General features: G+C 41.8%; 1 protein-coding gene and 2 long non-coding RNA genes across 5 annotated transcripts in view; 2 read left to right on the top strand and 1 right to left on the bottom strand.

Annotated features, from left to right (window-relative positions):
• LOC140629873 (uncharacterized) overlaps positions 1-17,131 on the bottom strand; it is a 38,889-nt gene extending 21,758 nt beyond the window's left edge. The window contains exons 1-3 of the long non-coding RNA XR_012027692.1: positions 16,619-17,131; positions 16,017-16,154; positions 480-543 (exon numbers count right to left, since the gene is read on the bottom strand). This is a non-coding gene — a long non-coding RNA (uncharacterized lncRNA). The remainder of the gene's footprint in view (positions 1-479; positions 544-16,016; positions 16,155-16,618) is intronic.
• The window catches only part of CDYL2 (chromodomain Y like 2), a 268,630-nt gene that overhangs the window by 91,403 nt on the left and 152,098 nt on the right, over positions 1-25,129 (top strand). Inside the window, exon 1 of one of the 3 annotated variants that reach the window (XM_072819352.1) lies at positions 17,655-17,897. The exons of the other annotated variants lie outside the window; for them this stretch is intronic. Coding sequence (XP_072675453.1) covers positions 17,874-17,897 — 24 coding nt within the window. The 5' untranslated portion in view covers positions 17,655-17,873. Of the gene's footprint in view, positions 1-17,654; positions 17,898-25,129 lie in introns of those variants that run through there. 3 annotated transcript variants of the gene reach the window in all.
• On the top strand, positions 18,166-20,657 carry LOC140629890 (uncharacterized). Its single transcript, XR_012027702.1, has 2 exons — positions 18,166-18,297; positions 18,796-20,657. It is a non-coding gene; the product is annotated as an uncharacterized lncRNA (long non-coding RNA).

Here is a 25,129-nt window from a genome sequence, read left to right as displayed (position 1 = left end):
TTGCCTAGTCTTGGAATGTTATGATCTTTTAAAAGAATCAAAGCTTAGATTTATTCTTTGATTTCCATTTATATCTTTAATTCCTTGTTTTTAAATTTCATATCTTTTCACAGTTTTATACAAAATTAAATGCTTAGTTTATTTTCAATGTCATTTAATAACGAAGGCATTTAACTGCATAAATTCCCCCACTGGTAACACCTTGACTGTATCTTAGTAGTTTTGATATCACCTGTTTTTATTGTGATTAACTTCTAGATAACCTGCCATTGCAATTTTAATATCTTCTTACACCTAATTATGTAGGACAGAATTTTACATTCCATGAAGGGGAGAGACATCAGTATCTAACTCCCTAGTTATGAAGCTGTATAGGGGAGGAAAACTGTCATAACATGAAATGTTCACAGATGAATTAATCACTTATGAAATTGGTTTCATCCTAAAGGTCTCTTCACTAGTAAGACTAGGGTCTTTACCTGTCTAACTGGTCAGATCTCTTTGTCCAGTCACCTCTAGCTGGTTTGATTGTAGGATGTCTTCCTGACAAAACAAAGCAATCTTTTATCTTTGATTAAAAACAGAGCCTGTAGAATTTTGTAAGCTTGAGGGTGATATTGGAGAACTATTGGAATCACTCAGATTTCTTCAACAACTAAGGATGGGGTGCAATGCAAGAGAATAAAGAGGAAGCTACGAGGTGATAACATGACAGCTTCAGAGGAGAAATATCTAAATAGAAAAGCATGGGATGGATCTTTGGAAGACTGATAAAGCTTTGATCTTTCTTTTCATAAAAACCACTCTTTTTATTGTTCAAACATGAAGGATGTTATATGAGATCCCAAATTTTCTCAGAACAAATATGCCAAAATCAATATTTTTGTTCCTTAATTTCATTAAATGGGCAATAAAATAAACTTACCTTGACATTTTTTTTGTTTCATTTTTCATGATAAAGTTCCACTTGAGTTTTTATTCAATGCTTGTGAAATTTTGAACTTCCTTTTAAAGGGATTTACTTTTTTTTTTTTAAGATTTTTAAATTTATTCATGAGAGATAGAGAGAGAGAGGCACACACATAGGCAGAGAGAGAAGCAGGCTCCATGCAGGGAGCCCAATGTGGGACTCGATCCTGGGACTCAATCCTGGGACTTGATCCTGGGCCTCCAGGATCATGCCCTGGGCAGAATGCAGGTTCTCAACCGCTGAGCCACCCAGACATCCCTAAAAGGATTTACTTTAAAAGGATTATTCTCAGGATCAATTATTCTCAGGTATTGTCTGTTATTAACATGTAATTGTATTGAATTTTGCATTTTTATGTGTTCTATATCAGTTTTCTATCGTCAGGAAAATGTGCTCTCTCATTATCCCATTTTAAAAATTAAACTTATTAATTTTATAATTTAGATTGCATATTTTTTGTCTGATTTATCTTCTATTAACAATAATGGTATGTTGACGTTTCACAAAATCACAGTATTTGTGCTAGCTTTCTTTGTATTTCTAACAGTTTTTTCTTTATATATCTAAATGGAATATTGTAAGGAACAGAGCAACTCAAAAAAGTGATATGTATTATTTTGAATTGTAGTAGTATTGAGCAATGTTTCATGTGAATTTTTTTTTTACCCCTGAAAAGCTGTGGGAATTGATAAGTACTTGCTGACTATTGCACTGTATCTTCTTCATTTGGAATGATGTCCATTTGTATGATAAAGTGTCTCCCCCACCCTTTTTTCATTTAATTTTCTTGCCTAGATTTATTTCCCCTCTAGTATTCATTTTACATTTTTACCATGCCTTCTTGTATTCTCTTATTTTTAAAACGTTATATCACATATATATGTTGCATCGCATGTATATACATTTTATGAAAAATGTGGGTTTTGGCTTAACATGTTTTGGGGGCCTGATTTAAGAGTTTAAGGCATGAATCAACATTCACTTTGGTTATTATAGTAAATATGATTACTGTAACCTTAACTCATGTGTTTTATCTTTTGCACTTCCCTAATATCTCCTTTATTTTCTATCTTACGTTGTGTGGATTATATTGACTTTACTGTTATATTTGTCTGTGTTTTAGAAGCTAATAGATTGTGTGAATTCCAGCTAATAGATTGTGGTTATCTTCAGTGTTTCAAATTTATTCTCTGGTTGTTTTTTTCTAATTGTAGGGTCAGGAGCAAAGGAATATCTTTGGGCTTCCCAACCCTCCAGCTCCCATTTGAGACAAAGTATTTAGCATAGTTTACTTCCCCTTTCTTCACAGGTTTTAGTACCAGATATTATTACATTGTGACTTTTACATTCACTTTCAGTTTTAAAACTATATTTAAAACAGCTATTTGGACTTAACTATGTTGAATGATTTCAGTGTTTATTGCTGGGTTCTTTATGGTTGCTCCGTTCCTGAGGCTTTTATTTTAATTACAGTAGCATATAGTATATAATAGTAATATTATATACTTAATATTAATACTTAATTATTATATAATTAAGTATTTTTTTTAACAAAAGTATATTTTCTGGGTTCTTGTTTATATGAGAATATTATTGTGTTACCTTTACGTGTAAATGACTATTTTCTTTGTATAAAATGGTTAACATGTTAGATGTTTATAAAGTGGTAAGTCTTAAGCTCACCACTGTTTTCTTCTTCTATATCTCCAGTTTTCCTTCTGTTCTAGTTTTCCAGTTTTTCAGTTGTACTTTTTATTTATTTTTATTTTTTTATTTATTTAAAAATTTTAATTTATTTATTTAGTTTTTCAGTGGTACTTTTTAAACATCATCTTTGTTCTCCATTTTCCCATGGTTATCATATTTTCTCTTTTCATTTTAATCTTTTGTCCCTTTATTTTAGATTCTGAGAGGTATTCTTAAGTTTGCTATCGACCACATAGTGTACTTTATTGTCTGTAATGCTGATTCTCATTCTACTACATTTTAAGTTTCCTTAAATCACTCATCTTCCTTTGCTTATTCATTTTGATCATTTCTTCATTATTTATAGAACCTATTATTTTTTGTCCTTTTTTGAGAATCCTAACCAGGTTCTTAAATTTTTCTTCTGGATTTTGGAGTAGCTTATCTTCAGAGGCAGATTCTTCCCTAGATTCCTCTTAAAATGTTTGTTTAGGTATGCCTTTCCCTCAGATAAATTCACTGCTTTCTCTCTTACTTGGTGATAAATAAGAGTGAAATCACTGCCTTATGGACATCTATTCAGAAAAATGTAATATTTCACTTTTCCCTTAAGAGAAAAATATTCCTCCACTTAGTATGTATTTTTAGCTATGTGGTAATTGAAATTAATACAATATTTTTCTACAGAAACAACTTGGCTTTCCTCCTATCTATCCTGCAGAGATAATTTCTAAAAATGCTTTTATTGTATTTTATTACAGAACCTTGCTTTAAAAAATAACCTTGCTTTATTTCTTAGGATACTTTTACAGAAAAATTATAAAGATGGTACAGAGAGTTTCCATATACTTATCACTCAATATCCCCTATTATTAACACTTTACATTAGTATGGTGCATTTATCACAATTAGTGATCAACACTGATACATAATTATTAACTAAAAGGCCATAATTTATTTACATTACCTTAATTTGTACCTAATATCATTTCTCCCATTCCAAGATACCATCCAGGGTACCACATTACATTTAGTCATCAAGTCTTAGACTCCTCTCTTGGCTGTGACATTTTTTCAGACTTTTGTTGTTTTTGATGAGTTTTTGAGGAGTAGTTGTGGGATAATTTTGTAGAATGTCCCTTGGGTGGGATTTGTCTGATGCTATTCTCTTGATTAGACTGGCATCATGGGATTTTGAGAAATTCACAGGGCTAACATACCATTTTCATCACATCATATCAAGGGTGCATACTGTCAGGATGACTTACCATTCTTTATCTTGGTCTTTATTACCTGGCTGAGGTTGTGTTTGTCAGGTTTCTCCACTGTAAAATTACTCTCCCCTCCTGCTTTCCACACTGTGCACTTCTGGAAGGAACTGACTATATGCAGCCATAGCTAAGGAGTGGGAGTCATGCTTTACCTCCTTGAGCGGGGTGTATCTACATACATTATTTAGAATACCTCTGCAAAAGAAATTTGTCTCTTTTTACCCATTTATTTATTCAATAATTTGTTTATACCAGTACTGACTCATGAATATTTATTTTATACTTTGGATATAATCCGATACTACTTCATTTTTTTCATTGCTCAGATCATTCCAGCTTCAGCCATTGGGAGCTTATTTCTGTTGGCTTCCTTGACACTCTCATTATTATGAGCTTATTTATTAATTTTTAGCACTTCCTTATTTATTGATACTATAAGATTATTCCAGGCTAATTTTGTGTATTTCCGGTCTTAGTCCCAGAATCAGCCATTCCTCTAAAAAGTCCTATTCTTTTATTGAGGAATGGTATTAGAAACCAAGATCTGGGCATTTGGTGTGCTCGACACTACTGAGGTATCATTACTTCTAGACCCTCTCAGCTGACAGAGCAAGGAGATTTATGTGTATACTAACCTGTGCATAAACCCACATCTATAAATATCTCTCTGTGTAACTACTTGTATTTATATCAAGTTAAACATGAGTCCATACTGATGTCTCCAACTTTAGCTCATTACTATACAAATCATTCTAGCCTCTTCCCATTGTTGCTCTGTAAACCCCCACTCCAGAACCTTGCTTTACTTTTAAAATAACATTTTATTTTAAAAAGTCCTGATTCTATAAATATGCCTGTTTATGTGTGTACATAATACATACTTATTGTAGAACATTGAGAAAATTCAACAATGTCTATGGAAGAACGTCCAACTCTCCTATATTCAATCACTGTTAACATTTTACTCCTCTCACATTCAATTTTATGAACAAAACTGTAATCACATCAGATATACTATTTTGTGATCTGCCTTTTTCACTCAGCTTTTCCACCATGTCATAACTCTGCTTTTTTTTTTTCCCATAACTCTTCTTAAGGTCATGATTTTAATTACCTGTAGAATATTAACCTTTGGACATTTATATTTTAATAGTTTTTGCTGTTTAAATAATGGTAATAAATACCCCTAAAGATAAGTCATGATGCACATACCTGATTCTTATTTAGAATATTTTATGGACGTTAAATTACTGGGCCCTTAGGGTATGACCATTTTAAGGAGAATGATAAACAATGAAAAGTTTTCTTCCAGAAAAGATAGCAGCAATTTAGCTGATATCATCGTTTATGAGCCATTTTCTCTATATTATTAGCAATACTAGGTATTGGAATAATTTTTTAAAATCATCAATTAATTGGTACATCTGGATGGCTCAATTGGTTAAGCATCTGCCTTTGGCTCAGGTCGTGATCCCAGGGTCCTGGAATCAAGCCCCATATCGGGCTCCCTGTTCAGTGGGGAGCCTGCTTCTTCCTCTTCTGTTCCCCCTGCTTGTACTCTCTCTCTCTCTTTCAAATAAATCTTTTAAAAAAATCATCAGTTAATTAAAATGGCATCTAGCTGGGATTTTTTTTTTACCTTGAATTTCTTTTTACTACACGCATGTTTGGATAGTTTTTTCTTAAGTTAGTTGCTCATTATATTTGTTGGTTTCTTTATTGCCTATTAATACCCTTGCTTATTTTTTTGACTTATTTTTTTCATTGTTTCAAAATAATATTATATTTCAATGCAAATATATATTCAATGTAGAAAACTTTAAAAACAAAGAAAAATACAAAAAATTACCCATGATCTCATCATTTGCTCTGATTTCATTGCTGTTATTTTCATCTTGATGTGTCTATTTACCACTAGAAATCAATATTTTACATTTTATATATGGCTAATTAGAAAAATGGTATTGACTCCTTTTTTTGTAGCCTGATTATTGCTTTGTGTTCTATCATTAATATTTCCTCAACCAACACACAAAGTCCTTTCTACTTAAAAGGAAAGACCTCTTGGGAATGAGTGTCCATGCATCTATAGGTCTTTTCTGCAGTCTTCCTTCATCAAAAAGTCTGCCTCCATTCCACAGGTTGATATGGACCCAAATCTGGACCATCTCCTATTTCCATGGCACTATTCTCCATGCCACAGGATTTCTATAGGATTAGTCCTCACCCTACTTCCTGGAATTGTGAGCCACTGTGTTCCCTTGTACTGCTGCTGCTGCTGCTGCTCCTCTCTTAGCCTTGGGGCAAGGGATAGGAGGGATGGCTACTTTCTGCTTTATCACTACATTCCAATCATGTATACAGGCTTGTCTCTGAATTTTCAATAGCACAATTAAGATACTGCTGTAACATTTCACAAAGCCTGAGTAAAGACCTTGTAATGAAATAAAATAAATTGAACAAAGAGAAAGTTAAAATCAATTACTGGATTATTCCCTAAGACCAGATATCTAAGTTCCTTCATCTGAGTTCCCACCTGGCACTACCAGGGCCACTTCTTAGAATGGGTAATTCTGGTAGTGGTTCACCTCTTTTGCCTCCATTCTCAATGACTTCCTGTAAGGCATTTCTCTTTCATGGAACCTAAAGTTCTCTCCTCACTGAAAGTACTCATTTGTCATCTCTAGACCAGTTCCTTACCATGATGATTGACAATTGCAGCAGCCACTTCTTTTAGAAATAGAAATAAACCTAGTGTTCTGCCCACAATGGTGGGCTTGTTTTGGATACCCTTTCTCCCAACATATGATAATGATTAGTACCTTTTTTGAAGTCAGGTTATTAAGTATAAAATTAAAATCTGCCTGTAGGCTAGCAGAAAATTAAAAAGATACAGGCATAAAGCTAATCATTGCAGTACAATTTATAATTGCAAGAAGCTTTCCATCAACAGGATGTACAACTATGATACTGACACATCATGGAGCATTATGCAACTATAAAAAGAAAAATTTCAAATAATGCTAAAGAATGATATTCAAGATATAATGCTTAGTTAGAAAAGCAAAGAAGAGAAAAATGTGCATAGTATACTAACATTTGTCTAGGAAATGAGGATATATGAATGTATGTGCATATTTGTTTATATTAAAATTTCAGTAATAAACCATGAAATAAAATGGTTATCTACAAGGGGAAAGAGGGAACAGAGTGGAGAAAAAAACGGTAGAAGCTAGACTTCCCTAAATATACTTTGTTTGTAGATTTAACTTTGGAACCATATAACTATCAGTGACTGGACATCCCTTGTGGCATATATCCTAAGGGCTAAAAGACCTACAAAAAAATTCTAGCTCTGTCCACTGAAAAGACCTAAAAACAATGATCAAGCTATAGCTACAAGCTGATGTTCACTTCATGGTATCTTAATACCATTTCTCAGTAAGAAGAACCAGGAATCATTGGTGAAATGGTAGATTCCAGGTCTGGTGCAGGAAGTGGTTAAGATGCCTGAGCATCTTATCAAACCAGAAAGCGAGGATATGTTTGAAGTCTCAAGAACCAACTGGAAGTTGCTCCTCCTGACCAAACAGGAGCAATCAGATTAATAAGAAGAGGAACAATGGCAATGGGGTGAAACATATTAAATGCTTAAATTTATGCATTTATAATAACACTTAAATACATCATGATCCTTTGGAGATGTTAGAGAATCATGATTTAAAAGACTAATAAATAAAAGGAAAGATTTAAACATTTATCCAGCCTGTCCTGTACAACTGCATCTTAGGACAACCAAAGATTCGATCAGGAAAGATTTTGTATATAAGGAAGAAATGATAGATAATCACCATTTTGCAACACCAATGAAATGGATCTAGGCAAGGATTATCAGTGGCTGCTGAAATCATGAAAGGAAAGATAGATATTATGTGTTTTATGGTGGGAGTGCATAATACCAGCCAATAAGCAATCTTGCCCCCAAAACAAACCCAAACTAGATCTAGATACCCACATGTAGGAAATACTGGGGAGAGAAGCACATGCTAAGTGACACTGCTGACAGATAATCTAGTGTCCCTTAACAACAACAAAAAGGCAAATAAAATAAAATAAAAAATAAAATAAAATAAAATAATAAAAAGGAGATGCCTAAAGGTTAATAAAAATTTAAGAGTCATAGCAAACAAATACACATATGGATGTTAGGATCCTTATTTATACAAACCAGTTGTCAAAAAGTGTTTATGAGACAGCTGGAGAAATTTGGACATCAACTGAATATTTGATATCAAGGAATTAGTGTTAATTTAGATGTGCTGGCAGTATTGTGGTTACATTTATGAGAACAGTCCGTATCTTTTAGAGATATGTATTGACACATTTTCAGAAGAAATGATATGGTTGTTTCAAATAATCTAGCATGTGGGGTGAGAAAATGGGGCGATAGAGATACAATAAGAATGACCTTGGACTTTTTTTTTTTTATTTAAAGATTTGTTTATAAAGGGTTTCAGAAGGGGAGGAGGATGAGGGGGTGGGGTGACTGGGTGACGGGCACTAAGGAGGGCATTTGATGGGATGAGCACTGGGTGTTATATGTTGGCAAACTGAATTTAGATAGAAAAATAAAGATTTATTTATTTGAGAAAGAGAGAGAACATGGGGGAAGGAGCAGAAGGAGGAGGAGGGAACGAATCTCAAGCAGAATCCCCACTGAGTGCAGAGCCTGATGGGAGGCTTAATCTCATGACCTTGAGATCATGACCCCATGATCATGACCTGAGCCAAAACCAAGTTAGTTGTTCAATTGACTGATCCACCCAGATGCCCTTTGGACTGTTGTTTTTGTACCTGGTTAAAGAGTACATGTGGGCTCACATCATTATTCTCTGTCTTTTGCATATGTTTGGAATTTTCATGTTATAAAAGTGTAAAAAAGAAGAGAAAAAGGAAGAGGAAGGGGAGGAGAAATCTTCCTGTAGGGCTTCACCAGTACATTTAGTTGTGTTTCCTTAGGGTTCCTTCATAAGCTTGTGGTGAAGAAGGGTGCACTCAGGTCCTGGGCCTCTATTCTAGTCTTCTGTGGGGGAACTTTGTGAATAAGAACATGCACACTCATCTCTCAAAATATAAGAACAATGCAGCCTAAGTCTATTTAGTTAAAAAAAATGTCCATATAATCTTCAAAGATGCAACTTTACCTATACAAAGATAGGCTTTTACATGATTCCATAGAACTACAATTCTCAAAGAATGGTCCAGGCAATCCTGGGGCCCCTGAAACCATTTCAGGAATCCATATAGTCAAATTATTTTTATAATAATACTAAGATATATTTGCCTTTTTCACTCAATCTCTCAGGGTACTGGAGACTTTTCTAGAAGTTATATGATTCTAGATAACTTGATTGCTCTGGCAGCTAACAGAGTGTGAGCTTGTGTGTTATTTTTATGTGGTTGAATTCCTGTGTTTTAAAATTTTTTCAACTTAACAAGTCCAAATTCCTTCTTCTTATACAACACACACACATACACACACACCCTAAAACATTGATATTATTTGCTTCCCAGAATCCACTCACCTCCTACCCTAAGATTTCAAAGTCATAGGACTAATTCTTTATTAAAGCTCAAGGCCAAATACTTGGATTTTTTTCCTCCCCTGATAGTTTGTGCAAAAAGTAACTTTCCCCCAAACACATAGCCCACAGGGAGTCTGGGCTACTTTTTGGCCACAGAAGCTTTACCTGCCCTTTCCAGAGCATGTCCCCAGGTCATGGCCCTTTCTTCTTGCATCTATAAAATAGGGGACAATGGTTCTTACCTTGTTGAAATGATGAAATGATACAACGTGCCTATAATAACTGAGTTCTGCCTACACTGACTAGAAAAAAATGACTGCTCACTCCATTACCTGAAATCACTGGAGATCATGAATAGCTCAACACTTTACTCTTCCCTTCCTTAAGGTCTTTCAAAGAATATCTTGGTTGGGGTTCTGGAAGGTCCTTTTTTTTTCTCTCTCCTTCCTTCATTTCCCAGCCCTTTTCCCAACCCCAATATCTGTGGTCTTTTTCACCCCTCAGTCCTTATCCCAGATTCACCCCCTATTCTTAATGTCCTGTTACCATTATGCTGGGACAACAGTGGTCCTTACAGTGTATAGAGGAAGCAAGAAAGAGGTGAAGGAAACAGGATGGTCATGTAGCCCAAGGTAGTTGCTCATGAGTGGTTAGCCTTCCTTACTGACTGCCCCATCAGAGAATCCTTACTCCATCAATTTTTTTTCCATCCATTGACCAACACCTCTGTTTCTATCACCTCCAACCCAACCTTCCTGTTACCACACCCATCATTCTGTCATCATGATCACTTCCATACATATACTTTTTATTTTTATTTATTTATTTTTTTTAATTTTTTTTTTTTTAAATTTTTATTTATTTATGATAGTTACAGAGAGAGAGAGAGAGGCAGAGACACAGGCAGAGGGAGAAGCAGGCTCCATGCGCCGGGAGCCCGATGTGGGATTCGATCCCGGGTCTCCAGGATCGCGCCCTGGGCCAAAGGCAGGCGCCAAACCGCTGCGCCACCCAGGGATCCCCATACATATACTTTTTAACTCCGTTTCCCCTCTCTCCTTCCATTGAACACACATAGCTAATCCCATTAATCCCAACCTGGGTTAAACCCAACACCCAGCTTGCCCCTGAACAACTGAATGTGACTGGATAAATCATCACCATGCTTACTGGTCTGATTAACTTATGAATACAAATATCCAATAGACTTTCAGTACCACCACTCTATTTTCCTAGTCACTCCACTCTTCTCTCTGACTTGACTTCACATATTTTAAAATCTGTCCTCAAACATCAAACACTAGAAAAGCCATTCCTTCCTTGCTCTTCCAGTGGATGGTGAATTAGTTTCCTGTGGCTACCATGATAACGTACTATAAACTTGATGGCTAAAAACAACAAAAATGTATTCTTTCACAGTTCTGGAAGCTAGAAGCCTGAAATCAAGGTGTCAGGAGGCCACACTTCCTCCAAGAGCTCAATTCTTTCCACTTTTTGATGGTTGCTGGAAACCCTTGGCATTTATTGGCTATAAACACATTGCTCCAAACTCTGTTCTCATGGTCACTTTGAGGCATTCTCCTGATATATCCCTGATTTTCTCTTATAAGGACACCAGTTATTGGATTAGGGACAAGCTTTATCCTGTGTGATCTCATCTTAACTAACTACATCTCCAAGAAAGGTCACATTTGAGGGCTCCAGGTGGACATGAATTTTAGGGGGACACTATTCAACCGAGCACAGATGGACTTCCAAGTCTAACCCCTCCACTTCAGCTGTCTGCATCCCCTCCCCATTGGCCTTTCAAAGACTGTTCCAGCAGTTCTCTCTTCTCTCTGCTGCCTGACCGTTTGCTCCTCTTTAGTGTATCATTCCTATCATGGCACAGACATGCTGTCATATTGTCTATATTAAAAACCCTTCCCACATGCAGGGCTCCCCTCCATCTACTGACCCACTTCTCTGCTCTTTATAGCAAAAGGCCTTGAATGAGTCACCTCTGCTTACCATCTGCACTTCCTCTCTGCCTAAATTCTCTTTAATTCACTTTGGTCTAAGTTTCAACGTTACCACTCCACTACAACTAGTCCTGTCAGGGTCACCAGAGATTTCCATGCTGCCAGGTCCCATGGTCAGTCCTCTTCTCACCCAACCTCCCGTCGACATTTAATGATCAATGCTATCTCTCATTTGGACTGGGGACACAATGTTCTCTCGGTTCCCTCCTATTTTAATCCCCCCTTTCTCAGACTCCTTTACTGGCTCCTCATCTTCTTCTTCCTGGCCTCTAAATGCCAAATGGCTCTAGGCCCTCTTCTCTTTCAGGTCCTTGCCCACTTCACCAGTGACCATCACTAGTCCCTTTACTTGCCATTGGTATGCTGATCACTCCTGCCACATGTCCAGTCTGAGTTCCAGACTCACATATTCAATACCCTTTCACCTTTACTTGCACATCTAATATACATCTCAAAATTAGCACATCTGAGAACTGAGACATCGATTTCCCCCTACCCAGCATTTATGCCACCTCCAGAATGCACCACTCCTCATTTCCCTCACCTCAGTAAATGGAACCTCCATTCTTCCAGACCCTCAGACCAAAAATTTGGGGTTCTGCTTCTACACATATCTCCCTGTGTTCCCCCAGTCCAATCACTCCCCTTCATGTTGATGCCATCCTTCTTAGGCCACATCACTAGGGTCTTACACCTGGACTTCTGTAATGGCATCCAGCATCCCTTTCATCCCCGTCCATTCCATTCTCCACCCAGGAGCCAATCCAATTATGTCATTGTCTTCTTCAAAGCTTCCTCACTGACCTCTCATATCACTTAAGAATCCAAATTCTTTGCCTACAAGTCCCAACACATACCTGGACCTAGGTTAGCTCTCTGACTTCCCTCTTCCTATGCTCCCTCAGCTTTACCTATATTGGCTTAATTGCGGAACCTTGAACATACCAAGTTCTTCAGCCTCAGGGCTTTGCCTTTGCTGTTTTCTCCCTCTGACATTCTCTGCCCTCTGATTTGATTGGTGTTCTCACTTTGTTCAGGTTTTAGCTCAAATGTCATCACCTTAACCAGGTCTTGCCTAACCACGTGATCTAAACCAATTCCCCCCCACCTCCTGGCGCTTGTATACACTCATCTCAGTTCCTCTCTATCTTCTTACCTAGCTTCAGTTTTCTTTATACTTCTTATCAATACCTGAAATGATACTATATATTCATTTTGTTTTTCTTGTCCCTCTCCTCCACCATACTGTAAACATTGTGAGGGCAAGGCATTATTTGTTATGTTCAGTAAGAATAATACCTAGCATGTTGTACTGAATAAGTATGATGTTACTTCAATTATTATTACTGAAGTAAAGTATTTTTAAATTAATGCTAAAAATAAAGTTTAATTAGTAACAAGAGTTTCTGTATGCCTTGAGAAAAATATTAATTTTGAAGGTTTTATTTAATAGCTTTCTATAGGAATCTTGAACATTCAAGGATATAAGTGATACATATTGAGTTTGAAGCTAGTATTGGTAGTTTTAATAGTAATTATAACAAATACCATTATTCAGCCCTTATTACAGTGACAGGTGCTTTGTATGGATTATCTCATCTAATTCTTAAAACAACTCTATGGGGTATTTATCACTTCGATTTACAGATGTGATGTAGTAGTTTAAAAATATGTCCACAAATTCTTTGATAGCTCTCCCTTTAAAAAGTGGGAGCTGATTTGCCTCCTCTTGAGTGGGGGTTAGGCTTAGTGGTTTAGTTCCAAAGAATAAAATACAGTGGAAGTGACAGTGCTTGGTTTCTAAGATTAGATGGTCAAAGCCATTGTGACTTCCTCCTTGTTCTTTCTCTTGGATCATCCAATCTAGGTCTTAGTTTTCTCATCTTTAACATGGGGGGCATGGACCTGACTTCCCCAGTCACACAGTCTGAATGTGCTATAAAATGCCTCTGCATTAAATAGCTTTAGCATGGACCAACACATCAGATTAATTAGGGACTTTGTGCTAGAAAGAGCTGAAGCTTTGACAGTTTTGCTCTATTTTGTTGGATTTGAGGGACTAGAATAGAATGGCATGAAGTCACTCAGGCAAGCCTATGAAGTGATCTTCATGGCTAGGAGCTGAAGCCCCCTGCCAATCAGCTATGTGTGCATGATCTTGGAGGTTGAACCTCCAGACTCAGTCAAACCTTCAAACAACTGCAGTCCTAGCCAAAATTTTAACTGCAACCCTGTAAGAGACTAGAAGTCAGAACCAGCCAGCTAAGCTGCTCCTGAATCTCTAACACACAGATATTATGAGATAAGAAATACCTTTTGTTTTAAGCCACCAAATTTTGGGGATAATTGTGTGGCAAGAAATAACAAATACATTTGAAAATGGAAGGACAGGGTAGTTAAGTCAAAAACCTCACAGCATATAGTTAGTAGTGATGATGCAAGAATTGGAACCTAGGCATTCTGACTCTACATGTTCAACTACCATACTATACCGGAGGTCAAGATCATGTCTCAAGTAGTTGCCACATTCTAATCCACTGTCAGGGTAGTAAATACAATCTGTCTTTGCCTATTAAACTGGCGGGTTTTGCTCCATCGCAAGGTCATGTTCTAGGCAGCCACTGCTCTTGCTTCTAAGTCCTCATTCTACCCCAGGTTTGTTCTACCATATGGTGGGTATCTATCTTCCCAGTATGCCTTCTCCCATTCCTTTGGGTTTATGCTCATTCCCACTTCCACTCATGTAATTTTGGTAAAGCTGCGAATTACTGTACTCTTCTTGCCCTATAGGTGGGTGTGTGACTTAAGTTGGCCAATCATAGAGTACTATCAGTGACTGACTACAATAATAGAGCCAAAATAAGAGCATATGATCTACAATCAGCCAAGCAGAGTCTTTCCCTGGGAATCGAATCATATATCAAATCATATCATATCATATCATGTCATTTGAGACCTTGAATCCAGCCAACCCTGAGAGCAATTCCATCCTTTTCTAATCTATGTGAGTCAATACATTCTTTGTTTTAAATCAGCCTGAGTTGAGTTTTATCACTTGTCCTTAAGTTATGGCTAGTATGAAGAGTCTATCTATCCCAGTTTTTGGACTATGGTAGGTATCTCCCATTCTCCATAAGCAACAATGTTTCTATGTGACCCAAAGAGTCTGGAGCAGAACTGTCCATTGGTTGGGTCAACCTTCTCACAGAGGATGAAGAACCTTCCCTTCATCCTTCAGGAAGCATCTGGCTTTTCTGGAAGCTAGTGATGGTTGGAGGCAAGCTCAGAATAGAACAATGTTATGACGATGGGTAGCTCACTCAGTTTAAAACCTTAGTCATCTCTGTATCCTTTCTTTCCTTAGTTGCTCACCTCTCCCCCAACTCTCAATATACACACACATACACATGCACGCTCACACGTGCGTGCACATAGGCACTCACATATCCTGTTAGTCATCAAGTGCTGTTGATTTGGATCAAATGCTCTATGGAAGCAAGTGGAGTGACCATAGGAAAGTTGGTGGCTGGTGGGGTTCTTCATTGCAAATCCAGTTTTTCTTCTTCATTTCTATTGCCACCTCTGTGGACCACTGCAATTATTCTCCCTGACTCTAACCTCAACCCCTGAAGTCCATTTCTCCTATTTCTTCTAGAATTAGTTTTCTAAAGCACATTTCGATTGGTACATGCTTTTGATGGATTTAAGTCTTCTCCAGTTTTTCATTTCTGACTTGCTAAATTGCAAACCATTCAAGACTCTCCATGAACTGACCTACATTTGCTATCCAATGTCCTATGACCTCCATGGATCAATCTTCTAATCTTCTAGCACCCCTCTCATTGTAGTACCACCTAACACCTACTCTTACCCCTTTCCCAAATTAAAATACTGTCCCTTCTTTCCCATGAGTCTTCAAGATGTTTTCGATTATGCCTCCTTCATAAAATATTCCCTGAGCATGCTAATCCACAGTGAATATCCTCTTCTGTGAACTCTGTAACAGTTGTCTGGACAAGGTTTTTTTCAAAGCGTGTTCACATTCCTCAGGAGTATTTGGCCAGTACAAGTCAAGTTTTTGGTGTTTTTATAAAACTACTGATTATATATTCAAATTTGTCTGAGCAGATTATTTCCAAACCCAGGTTCTTTCTTGTCTTCTACTTCCAAATTACATCCTTATGCTATGATGGTGGATTTGTTCTCAAGTACAAATTAAGGATCATTAAAATTTGTGACCTACAGATTGAGAACTGTTTATTATTATTTAAAACCATAACTATTGGTAAAATAGTATGAAAAGGGGAGAGGATTGCCATAACAATTCCTACAGTTTTTTCCCCCTACGGTTTTTAATTCAAATAGACTTTATTTCTACACATTCACCCTCCCCCCCCATTGTTTTAATATGAGATTTTAACTAGAAATTGGTATAAAATCTGTTGTATTGGCATAGCCTGACAAACATTCATTGTGTACTCACTCTCTGCCAGGAATAGTGATAGGTGCTTGTGATACAAAGATAAACAAGCCCCTGCAGGAAGAGGAAGAGTTGTCCAGATGGATTCCATGTGGAAGGACATTCTAGGCAGAGGGAACAGCATATGCAAACTCATGTGTCCTAGAATGAGCCAGATATGAAAACTCTGTGGTTCAGATTCTAAGCATTTTTTTTAAATTAAAAAATTTGGTGACTTTTTAAAAGTTTGACAGCCTCTAGATTAAACCCTTTCTCTTTGTCATACACTCTCCTCCACCATCTTTCTCTCCACAAGGGCAGTTCAGGGTCCAGATTCAGACACAAGTAACCTTTATTGGGTTCCACTGCTATAGGCCACTTCATATATACATAGCTCTCTATTAAATTCTTACATCATTTTGGGTGTTTATCACCACCTCCAATTTAGAGATGAGTAAAGTGACTTGTCCAAAGTCTCACAAATAGGAAATGAAGGATGTGAGTAATGTCCACTTCTCATCTGGAGAAAATGACCAATTGGGCATTTGGGGGTTGGGACGAGGAAGAGCGTCCTTCCAAGTTCAGAAGCCTGTCTTTCTAGGTTATGAATTAATCCTATCACTTACAGAGAGAAACCTTTAATCGGAAGGGTGACCATTTATCCAGGATCTTGGTAGGAAGCGTTTGTACTTGAGAGAACTTCTCCAGTTCTTTGAGCTATGGAGTTTGGCACATAGTAGGAACTCCTTTGTGCTGAATCCTGCTCACGTGCCTGTGGCTAGTCTGCCCTCTTGGATTCAGAGTCCCAGTCGTGCCTGTCTTGGGACACTGTGTAGTGTTGGAAGATGTCTGAGTAGTGGATGAGTGAATCAATGGGGGCACGGATGGGGGGAGGGGGGGCGGGGACACGGGGGCCGCTGTTGATGGGAGGCCACGCCTGGCCCTAAAGACTTTCCGGGGTTTATGGGGTGCCCTGTTGGGGCCTCCGTCTGGGCCAGGTCATTCCTCCTCCCTGGGGCCTCCACGTCTATACCAACCAGACTGGAGGGAGAGGGAGGGGCTGCGCAGCCCCGAGGGGCCCGGCCTCCTGGCACATCATCGCCCACTCCCTCTCTGGGCTGCGCAGGGGTGGGGGGAGGGCGGTGGACGAGGTGAGGTGAGGTCCCCCGGCCGGCCGAGCCCAGCCGGGGCCCCGTCCCTGCGACCTGACACCGCAGCTCTCTACCTGCCTCCCCGGCCGCCCCTTCGCAGCCCGGGGCCGGGTGCGCCCGGAGGGCACCTGGCCCGCCACCCCCGCGGGGCCCCGCCGCCGCCTCCGGAGCCGGCCCGGGGCGGCGGGGCGGGCCCGGGCGCTCCGCGACTCCGGGACCGGTCCCCCGGGGCGCGGCCGGGCAGGCGCCCCCGCCCCCCCTCCCCGGGGGCCGGGCCGGGCTCCCGGGGGGCGGGGACTCGCCCAGTGGCAGCAGCGTCCGGGCCGGCGGCGGGCGCGGGGCGGCTTCCTGCAGGCGGCGCCGGGGCGAGCCGTTGCCCGCTGCAGCCACCGCCGCCGGGTCGCCGGGTCGCGGGGGCCGCGGCGCTCGGGCCGCGTCGGTGCCTCCCGGGCGCGCTGCGCGGCCGTCGCTGCTGCCCGCGCTCGTGCCGCCGCCGCCGCCGCCGCCGCCGCTGCCGGTTACGCCAGCCCCGCCGCCGCCCGCTCTGATTCTGCGCATAGGCAGCCCCCAAGCCTGTCATTCTGCAAAAACACAGTTTACTCAACACACCACACACACACTCACACACACACGCGCGCACACACGCGCACACTGGCCCCCTCGCGCACACGCACGGAGGGCGCGAGCGAGCAGACGCGCACACCCGGCGAGCCAAGTTCCGCAGCCTGGCATGGCTTCTGGGGACCTTTACGAGGTACGGGGACGCGGGGGCGCGGCCGGCCCGGCCCGCGGGCGGCGGGCGGCGGGCGGCGGCGGCGGCGGCGGGCGGCGGGGACCGGGCCGGGGCCGGGGCCGGGGCCGGGCGCGAGCCGGAGTTGCCGAGCCCGCGGCGGCGGCGGCGGCGGCGGCGGCGGCGGCGGCGGCGGCGGCCGGAGGGCGGCGGGGGCCGGGCGCGCCTCCCGCCCGCCGCCCGCCCTCCCGCGGCGCCCGCGCCCGCTCCCTCTTTCTCTTTCTCTCGCACACACTCTCTTACTCCATCTACTTTGCGGCCTTGGAGGGGAAGGAGGAAGCCGGGCGGAGCCGGGGCGGGGGAGGTAGCGGTCCCGGGGAGGTGTTTCTCGCCCGACGAGCCGCCTCGAGTGCAGAAAGTACAGGTAAAAGTCGGCGCCGGACGTGCCGGGAATGCGGGGGGCCGCGCGGCGGCCGGCGGGGTGCGGGGCGGGGGTGCGCGGCCCGGGCTGGGCCGGGGGCGCGGGAGGGGAGGGGAGGGGAGGGGAGGGGAGGGGACGGGAGGGGGGCGGGCGTGGGAGCGCAGCCCAGCCCCGGCGCGGCGCGGGGAGACGGCGAGGGGGGCGACGGGCTGGGGGCTCGGGGGACACCCGCCTGACCGCGCCCCGGGGCCACCGGCCGCCGCCCCCCGCCCCCCACCTGCTGCCCCCTCCGCCGGCTCGGAAGCCCTCCCGGCCCGGCGTGGGGGCGGTCCTTGCGGGTGCCGTGCTCGCCGGGGGCGAGAGGGGGCGCTGCCGAGGGCCCGAGTGCGAGGGAGGAGGACATGGAAGTCGGAGGTGGGTGGTAACGTGTTGCTGGAGGACCTGGAATGGGAGCCCTGCTTCCGACACGCGGCATCACCCTCCGTGGCCACCTGCCTCCAGGTCCACCAGTTCCGCCCAGGTGGTGGCCAGCCTCGGAGACTTTGAAAGCGTCTTAAAAGTGGTCAAGGAAGTCATTAGTCTGGCATCCGTGAGACAATGGAGGAATGAATAGCCGTGGCCTCCAGGAGCTGGGTTCTAGCTGGCTCCGGGCACAACCGCTCCAGCCTCCGGGGTTCCTGGCAAGTGGGCACAAGGAGAAGCAGGCCCCGCGCGCCCCCCGGGGAGAGCGCCTCCGGGACGGAGTCGGCCCTAGGATGGGAGTCAGAGTCCGGAAGCTAAGACCCCACAAGGCCCCGCCGATCCTCCAGGAAGGAAGCCAACATCAGCGCCCAGCCTGGACCTGCACTCCTCGAGTAAAGAAGTCCGTGAACCCAGCCCTGCTTGTCACGGCTCCTGACTACATTGAGATGAGCACCCCAAAAGGGTGGAGTTAACCGAACGGGTGAGAAACTGCAGCGGTGATTCACCTACATAAGGTTTTTCCTGTGGGCCCTCTGGGCGGCTGAAAATCTTTTCAGGTGGTAGATTTGCAGGCTGTGGTGAGAGGAGAAGAATGGAGAACAGGCAGGTTACCTTGGCTTCCTGTGTCACTGGAGCCTCTCGGATGATGCTGGACTCGAGGAGGCCTGATGATGGGCCTCTGCTAACCGGTGGGCTCAGGTGGGACAGACGGGTGATCACAGCACTCCCTGAAAGAATGCGGCAAGTTGACCTCTTCTCAACCGCACCGCCTTCCTCATCCTTATGCTAATAAGGAAGGTGAAGTTGGGCGGAAATCTGGTGAAGAACTTTGGCAGATCACGGCCCCGGTGTGCCACGCAAGCTCTTTGGTGTGTTTCAAGATGGCGGAGCAATGTCTGAAACCAAAAGTTGAAGCTCAGTAAAATGGGAAGTCTGATTGAGCTCTTCCAAGTAGAACTAGCACTATTAGGACATTGGTCAAGAGTAGATACTGTTCAGCGGCAAAGCTCATCTCCCGAGAAGTGTGGATTTTTCTGCCCATTGATTACTGAGTCAACCTAGAGCTGCTCACATTGCCTGGGTGCGTTGTGAAGGCGTTAAGAGGCCGTATCAGGAGCCGTCAGTATTTCTCCATTTAAAGTTTGGAACTTATGAACCGTCTGGGGATCATTTCTTGTTTAATGTTCACCTGAAACTACCCACCTTAACACTGGTAATCATAATCTGTTTAGGGGAATTTTCACACTGGCCTTGGAACTATCTTAGTGCCTCAAGAGTTCTTACTGGAGTCTGATAACGGGACAATAATAATAATTACTTCTGTGATAGTAGGCAATTGTAGGAGGTGTAAGCTGCTTTCCCCGTTGCTGATTATTTGCATCATCATTAGTAAAAGGGCTAAATTGCATTATGTGAATATAACCAATGTTAACATTTTTATGGACTGTGTCTACATTATATAACATACTGAAGAATTTTATTTGTTGTACGAATTTAGCTTTAAAAACCACTAAGTGTTGAGAACTGTACATCAGCCTATATATTTCTAACTGTAAAGTTGTCTGTATAAAATCATAGGGTATTGATTTAAGGACAGATCTTGGAATATCTAGTACATTGACCTTGAAAGAAAAAAAAGAAGAAAACTCATCTTATTCTCAATTATGGTATTACATTAATTAAATATTATATTCAAGTATGTAGAAGATGGCTTCCTATCACCTCCAACCAATAAACTGTGCCTTGAGTGGGCTAAGAACGATTATATCTGTAATTGATATACTTTACCTGTGTGTCTACTGACATTATCCTTGACCCTTTATAGTGAAGATACGATTTGGATTATAGAGATTCTTCATACTCTCTCTAGTGCTTCAGATAATTAAATTGTAAAGAGTAAACTTTCCTCAGCATTTTTTGTTTTTTTTTTAAAGGAATAGGTACTGCTTAAAAAAATGCCAGAAAATAAAAGCTTTATGCAATGGCACTCTTCAATCATAATGGGGAAATACAGAATCAAGCTCCCTTTCCAAAGTTTTGGATCTTGACAGGTGGTTCTGCTTTGTCTCCCCTATAGAAGAGTTGTTTTCGTCATCTTCTGGTGTATTAACAGTCATCACCTAGGGAAAGGTGATCTTAAATATTGGCTGATCCTCTTAGAGCCAGGTATCTGGATACAAAATGAAATTCTTATCCAGATGCTCTGGTCTGCATTCTGTTAAACATAAGAGTCATAAAGTGGCTGTGAGTGGGTCTGGGCTATCTATGTATTTTGCTTTGCCTCCATGGTAGATAAGAAAAATGGATTTGAGTACCTTTAGATGGTACAGGTGATCTCTAGTTTGTCCTTGTCCCAGGGCTCCCTATTACCGTATACCCATTCTTACATTTACTTATATGGCTCCAGCAAGCATTAGAATTTGTAACCCCAAGAATATAGTGGATCATTCATTAAGATATTTGGGTATCAGGAAGACATAATCAGAGAATAAGGAGCCCAGTTCTCTTACTTTGCCTCTCTCCTGTCCCTAGCTCCTTGCACATTCAGATACTTGTTGACAGAATCAGTGAACAGAAGACTAAATTAAGTGTATAAAAAGAACCTTGGCTGACCTTTATTATCCTTGTATTGAGTGTTACCTTCTGTTCTCTTTTCCTCCCCAGCTTGTGATCTCTCGGTGGTGGTAACACCATGTGTATGGGTGGCTGTCAGTTCCCTCTGGAAGGAAGTGTGGCCGAGTCCCTTTCCAGAGAGCCAGACTATTATTCATTAGAAGGATTGAATGCAACTAAGCTTTAACCATGTGGCCTTCCATGTGGCTGTTGGGTGGTATTTTACACCCCCTTCCCTTGTGATAGCTGACAATTGTGGAGGAGGTCTCTCTCTACTTCCCTGGTGAAATTGTTCAAGGAGAATGCTCTATATCTGGAGACAAAGTCAGTAGTAGCCAAGATGGACTTGACAGTGATAGTTCTCTGTGTTTGTCAACAGGTCAACAGTTTATTTATACATCCCAGAGTTCTTCTTAAAAGGATGAAATGTGCCATATGTCTTCTTTGGGTGGGGGGGGGGCAGGGGATGGAAAAGCATGCATGTGTCCATCCATATCTAATGTAAATGTGTGTGTAATTGTATGTTTGTGTGTGTGTGTGTGTGCATGAAAATATTGCCTTCATTTCATTCCCAGGAAGACAAATGACAATAATAATAGGATAATTTTAGTTTGGTTGAAAGCAATTTACTTTCGTTGAAAATCGACGCTGCTACAGTAATGAACACAGGCATTTCTGCCCTTGTATTCTGCAAAATCACATGCTAAGAATATGGGAAACTGTGGGTTTATGGGAAGAGCGGGACTGAGGCAGACTGTTCAAAACTTACAGAATTTGTCACCAGAAATAAGCATCTGGCTGGTGTTTGCCCTTAACTTGTCAGTCCTTGACGGCCTTCAGATTGGGCTCCTGACTCCTCTCTGTAGATTGCAGGGGGCATTTGTTTCTAATAGGTACTGTTTTCATCGAAGTTCAGTCTGGCTCAGGGCATAGGCCTCTTCATTCATCTTTATTGGGAGAAATGTTTTCAGAGTGTCTTTGTTTGTAACTTGCAGCCTCACCAGGCAGGTTAACATAGTGGGAAGCATAGTGGTTCTTGAAGCCATGGTCTGCCACCACTCGTGTTAAAGGAAGGCACTGGAGTGCATTTTCAGTTTTGTTCCAAGGTCTTCATGCGTCACTAAATCTTTCTTTGTGAGGGTGCTTTGCTATGATTGCTTCAGAATATTAACAATCTAGGAAAAATAATGTAAGAATCAACACAACCTACTTGTCACACTGACATCATTTCCCTATTTACCAGTCATACCTGAGATAATTCCTGTGAAATGCGTAGTAGCTGAATAGATGGTTAGTGATATAACTTCGTCTCTGTACCGGTGTTTGAAGAAACAGGTATCTTCAAAGAGGATATATTGGTTGAGTCGAATTGATTTCTTTGGAACATAGTAGGCACCTGGTGAATATTGAATGGAACTATGATTCTCCCATCTTTTGAAAGTTATTTTAAATTATCCCCTGTGGGTAGATATCAGCTTATTTTCAGGTAGACTTTTATGTCAAGTCATTCTTCGTTGCATAAGATCATGTCTTGAGGGACTTACACTGTCCTTGAAAGGAGTTTGTATAGCTCCTTGCAGCCTGACCAATTGCTAAGGAATGGTTCAGGCATGGCAATTACCAAAGATCTTAAGTATTAGAGACATACACATTTAGGTTTCAAAGTTACAGGCCTTTCTGTGTCTCTTGGGTGGTGAAGAGAGGTTTGGGTGTGGCTGAATTCATAGCACCATCTTTGATTTGTTCATTGTATATTACTAGAACACCAGATATATGCCAGGCACTAGGGAATGATGAGATCATGTTTTCCATAAATCCATGGTCTAGTGGAGATGTAGTTAAGAAAATAATGCAGTTTGCAGTGCAATGGGTAAAAAGTGTTAATACGGGGGAAGATGGGGTTCTCTGGGAACACGAAGAGGTCAAGCTTTGGGGGAGTAGAAGGCTTCTTAGGAGAAGTGGTAGCCACTGAGGAGAGTAAGGAAATGAGCTGTAGCCACCCTTCATCCCCTCAAATTAAAGAAGGGCAGGAATTGAGGGATTTTGGTTTGTTTTTTGTATTGATCTATTAGGTGGGTAGTGGAGCCAGTCATGGAGATAGGGAGGGCAGGAAGAAGCATTAATTGAAAGCAGTGGGTTGGTGGAGATGGCAGTGAGTTCAGCGTGTTTGTGGAATATCGAGGTATAGATACCCATAGCAGTAGTCATGTGAGTCTGAAGCTCAGAAGGAGCACCTGGCATGGGAGATTGGGAATCATTAGTGTATAGATCATAGTTAAAGCTAGAGGACAACGTGTAAATGTGAGGAGGGTCCAGTGATGGAATACTGGAGAAAATGGACATTTAAAGGATGGAAAAAGAGAAAGAAGTGGTATCAGATTTACAAGGAATAGCAAGAGAGGTAGAAGGAAAAACAAGAGGCTTTGCTGTTATTTCCGTAATAGTAGTGGTAGTGGGAAACTGTATTTCAAGAAAGAAAGTATGGTCTGCAATGTCCTTTGGATTTAATAACCAGGCAGTCATTGGTAATCTTAGGGAGCATCTGTTCCACAGAGTGTGTTGGTGGGTAAAGGAGGGCCTCATAACAGTGTGATGATGAGCAAGGGGCTGTGGGGGGAATGTGGGTATAGAGATAACTTCTCTGGGCAACACTTTTAAGAATCTTGGGTGTGATTGTGTAGAGAGAGTGAATGTGATATCCAGGGGCGATGTGGGAGAATGGATCAGCCATCTCCATTTCCCTGGTTCTGCATATGGCTCTGCTGCTTTGGATGACTTGGATAACAATTGTCATGTAGACAGTGGGTTATGGGACTTGGATTCATAGAAGATGGGATTTTTCCATAAACCCTATAAATTCCTCCCCTGCTGATAGTTGGGTCTGACAACTTCAGTGGTTTTAGCTGGAGAAAAAAAGTAGAACATATATAATGTAGTGATACAGAACCTTTCTAAAGATCTTGGTCAAGGAAAAGGTCTTGCTAACTTAAGGCCTTCAAGGAGAGATAGTTCTTCATTAAGGCTTTGTCATATCAGCATTCTTCTGAGAGGAGAGAGATGATGGACAGATCACTGTGGTGCTATAGGTAAATGGACACGGTAGTGTTTTTTATGTCAGCTTAGCTGGCTTTAGTCCCCAGTTAGTCTGTCAAACACTCATGTAGGTCTTGCTGTGAGGCTATTTTGTAGATGTGATTAAAGTCCCTAATCAGTTGAATTTAAGGGAGATTATTTTAAAGAATCTTGGTGGGCCTGATTCAACAGAACTGAGGCTTACCTGAAGAAGAAAAAAATGCTACCTGTGGATAGCAGAGTTGGGAAGAGTTCCAGCTTGCCCTCCCTCTTGGCCTGCCATGTGGACTTTGGACTTGCCTAGACACCCCCCCTACCCCCGCCCCCCCACCACCACGTAAGCCAGTTCCTTGCAGTGTTTCTCATAATGTATATATATTAGTGGTTCTGCTTTCTTGACTGAATCCTGATTGATAAAGTTAGGTTTCCGGTCCACACTCTGCCACTTGTGAATGGCATGCTCCTCCTAGATGTGTCCTTTAGGTTTTTTGAACCTTGATAGCCTCTACTATATAGGGAGATCTCTTTTCTTTGAAATCTCTCCTTCTGATTGTGACTGTTACTTCTTTAAAGAAACCTTACTTATTAGGGAGTGTCATTATCTTGGTTGTTTGCATGTGTGAAGAGCTTTGGGAACCCTGCCAGGCCTTGGTTTCTGGCACACTGGGGCTATTCCTGGGCATGGCAC

Source organism: Canis lupus, chromosome 3 (genome assembly GCF_048164855.1).
Source record: "Canis lupus baileyi chromosome 3, mCanLup2.hap1, whole genome shotgun sequence".
In the NCBI taxonomy this organism is placed as follows: domain Eukaryota; kingdom Metazoa; phylum Chordata; class Mammalia; order Carnivora; family Canidae; genus Canis; species Canis lupus.
This window is presented reverse-complemented; position numbering and strand designations above follow the sequence as displayed.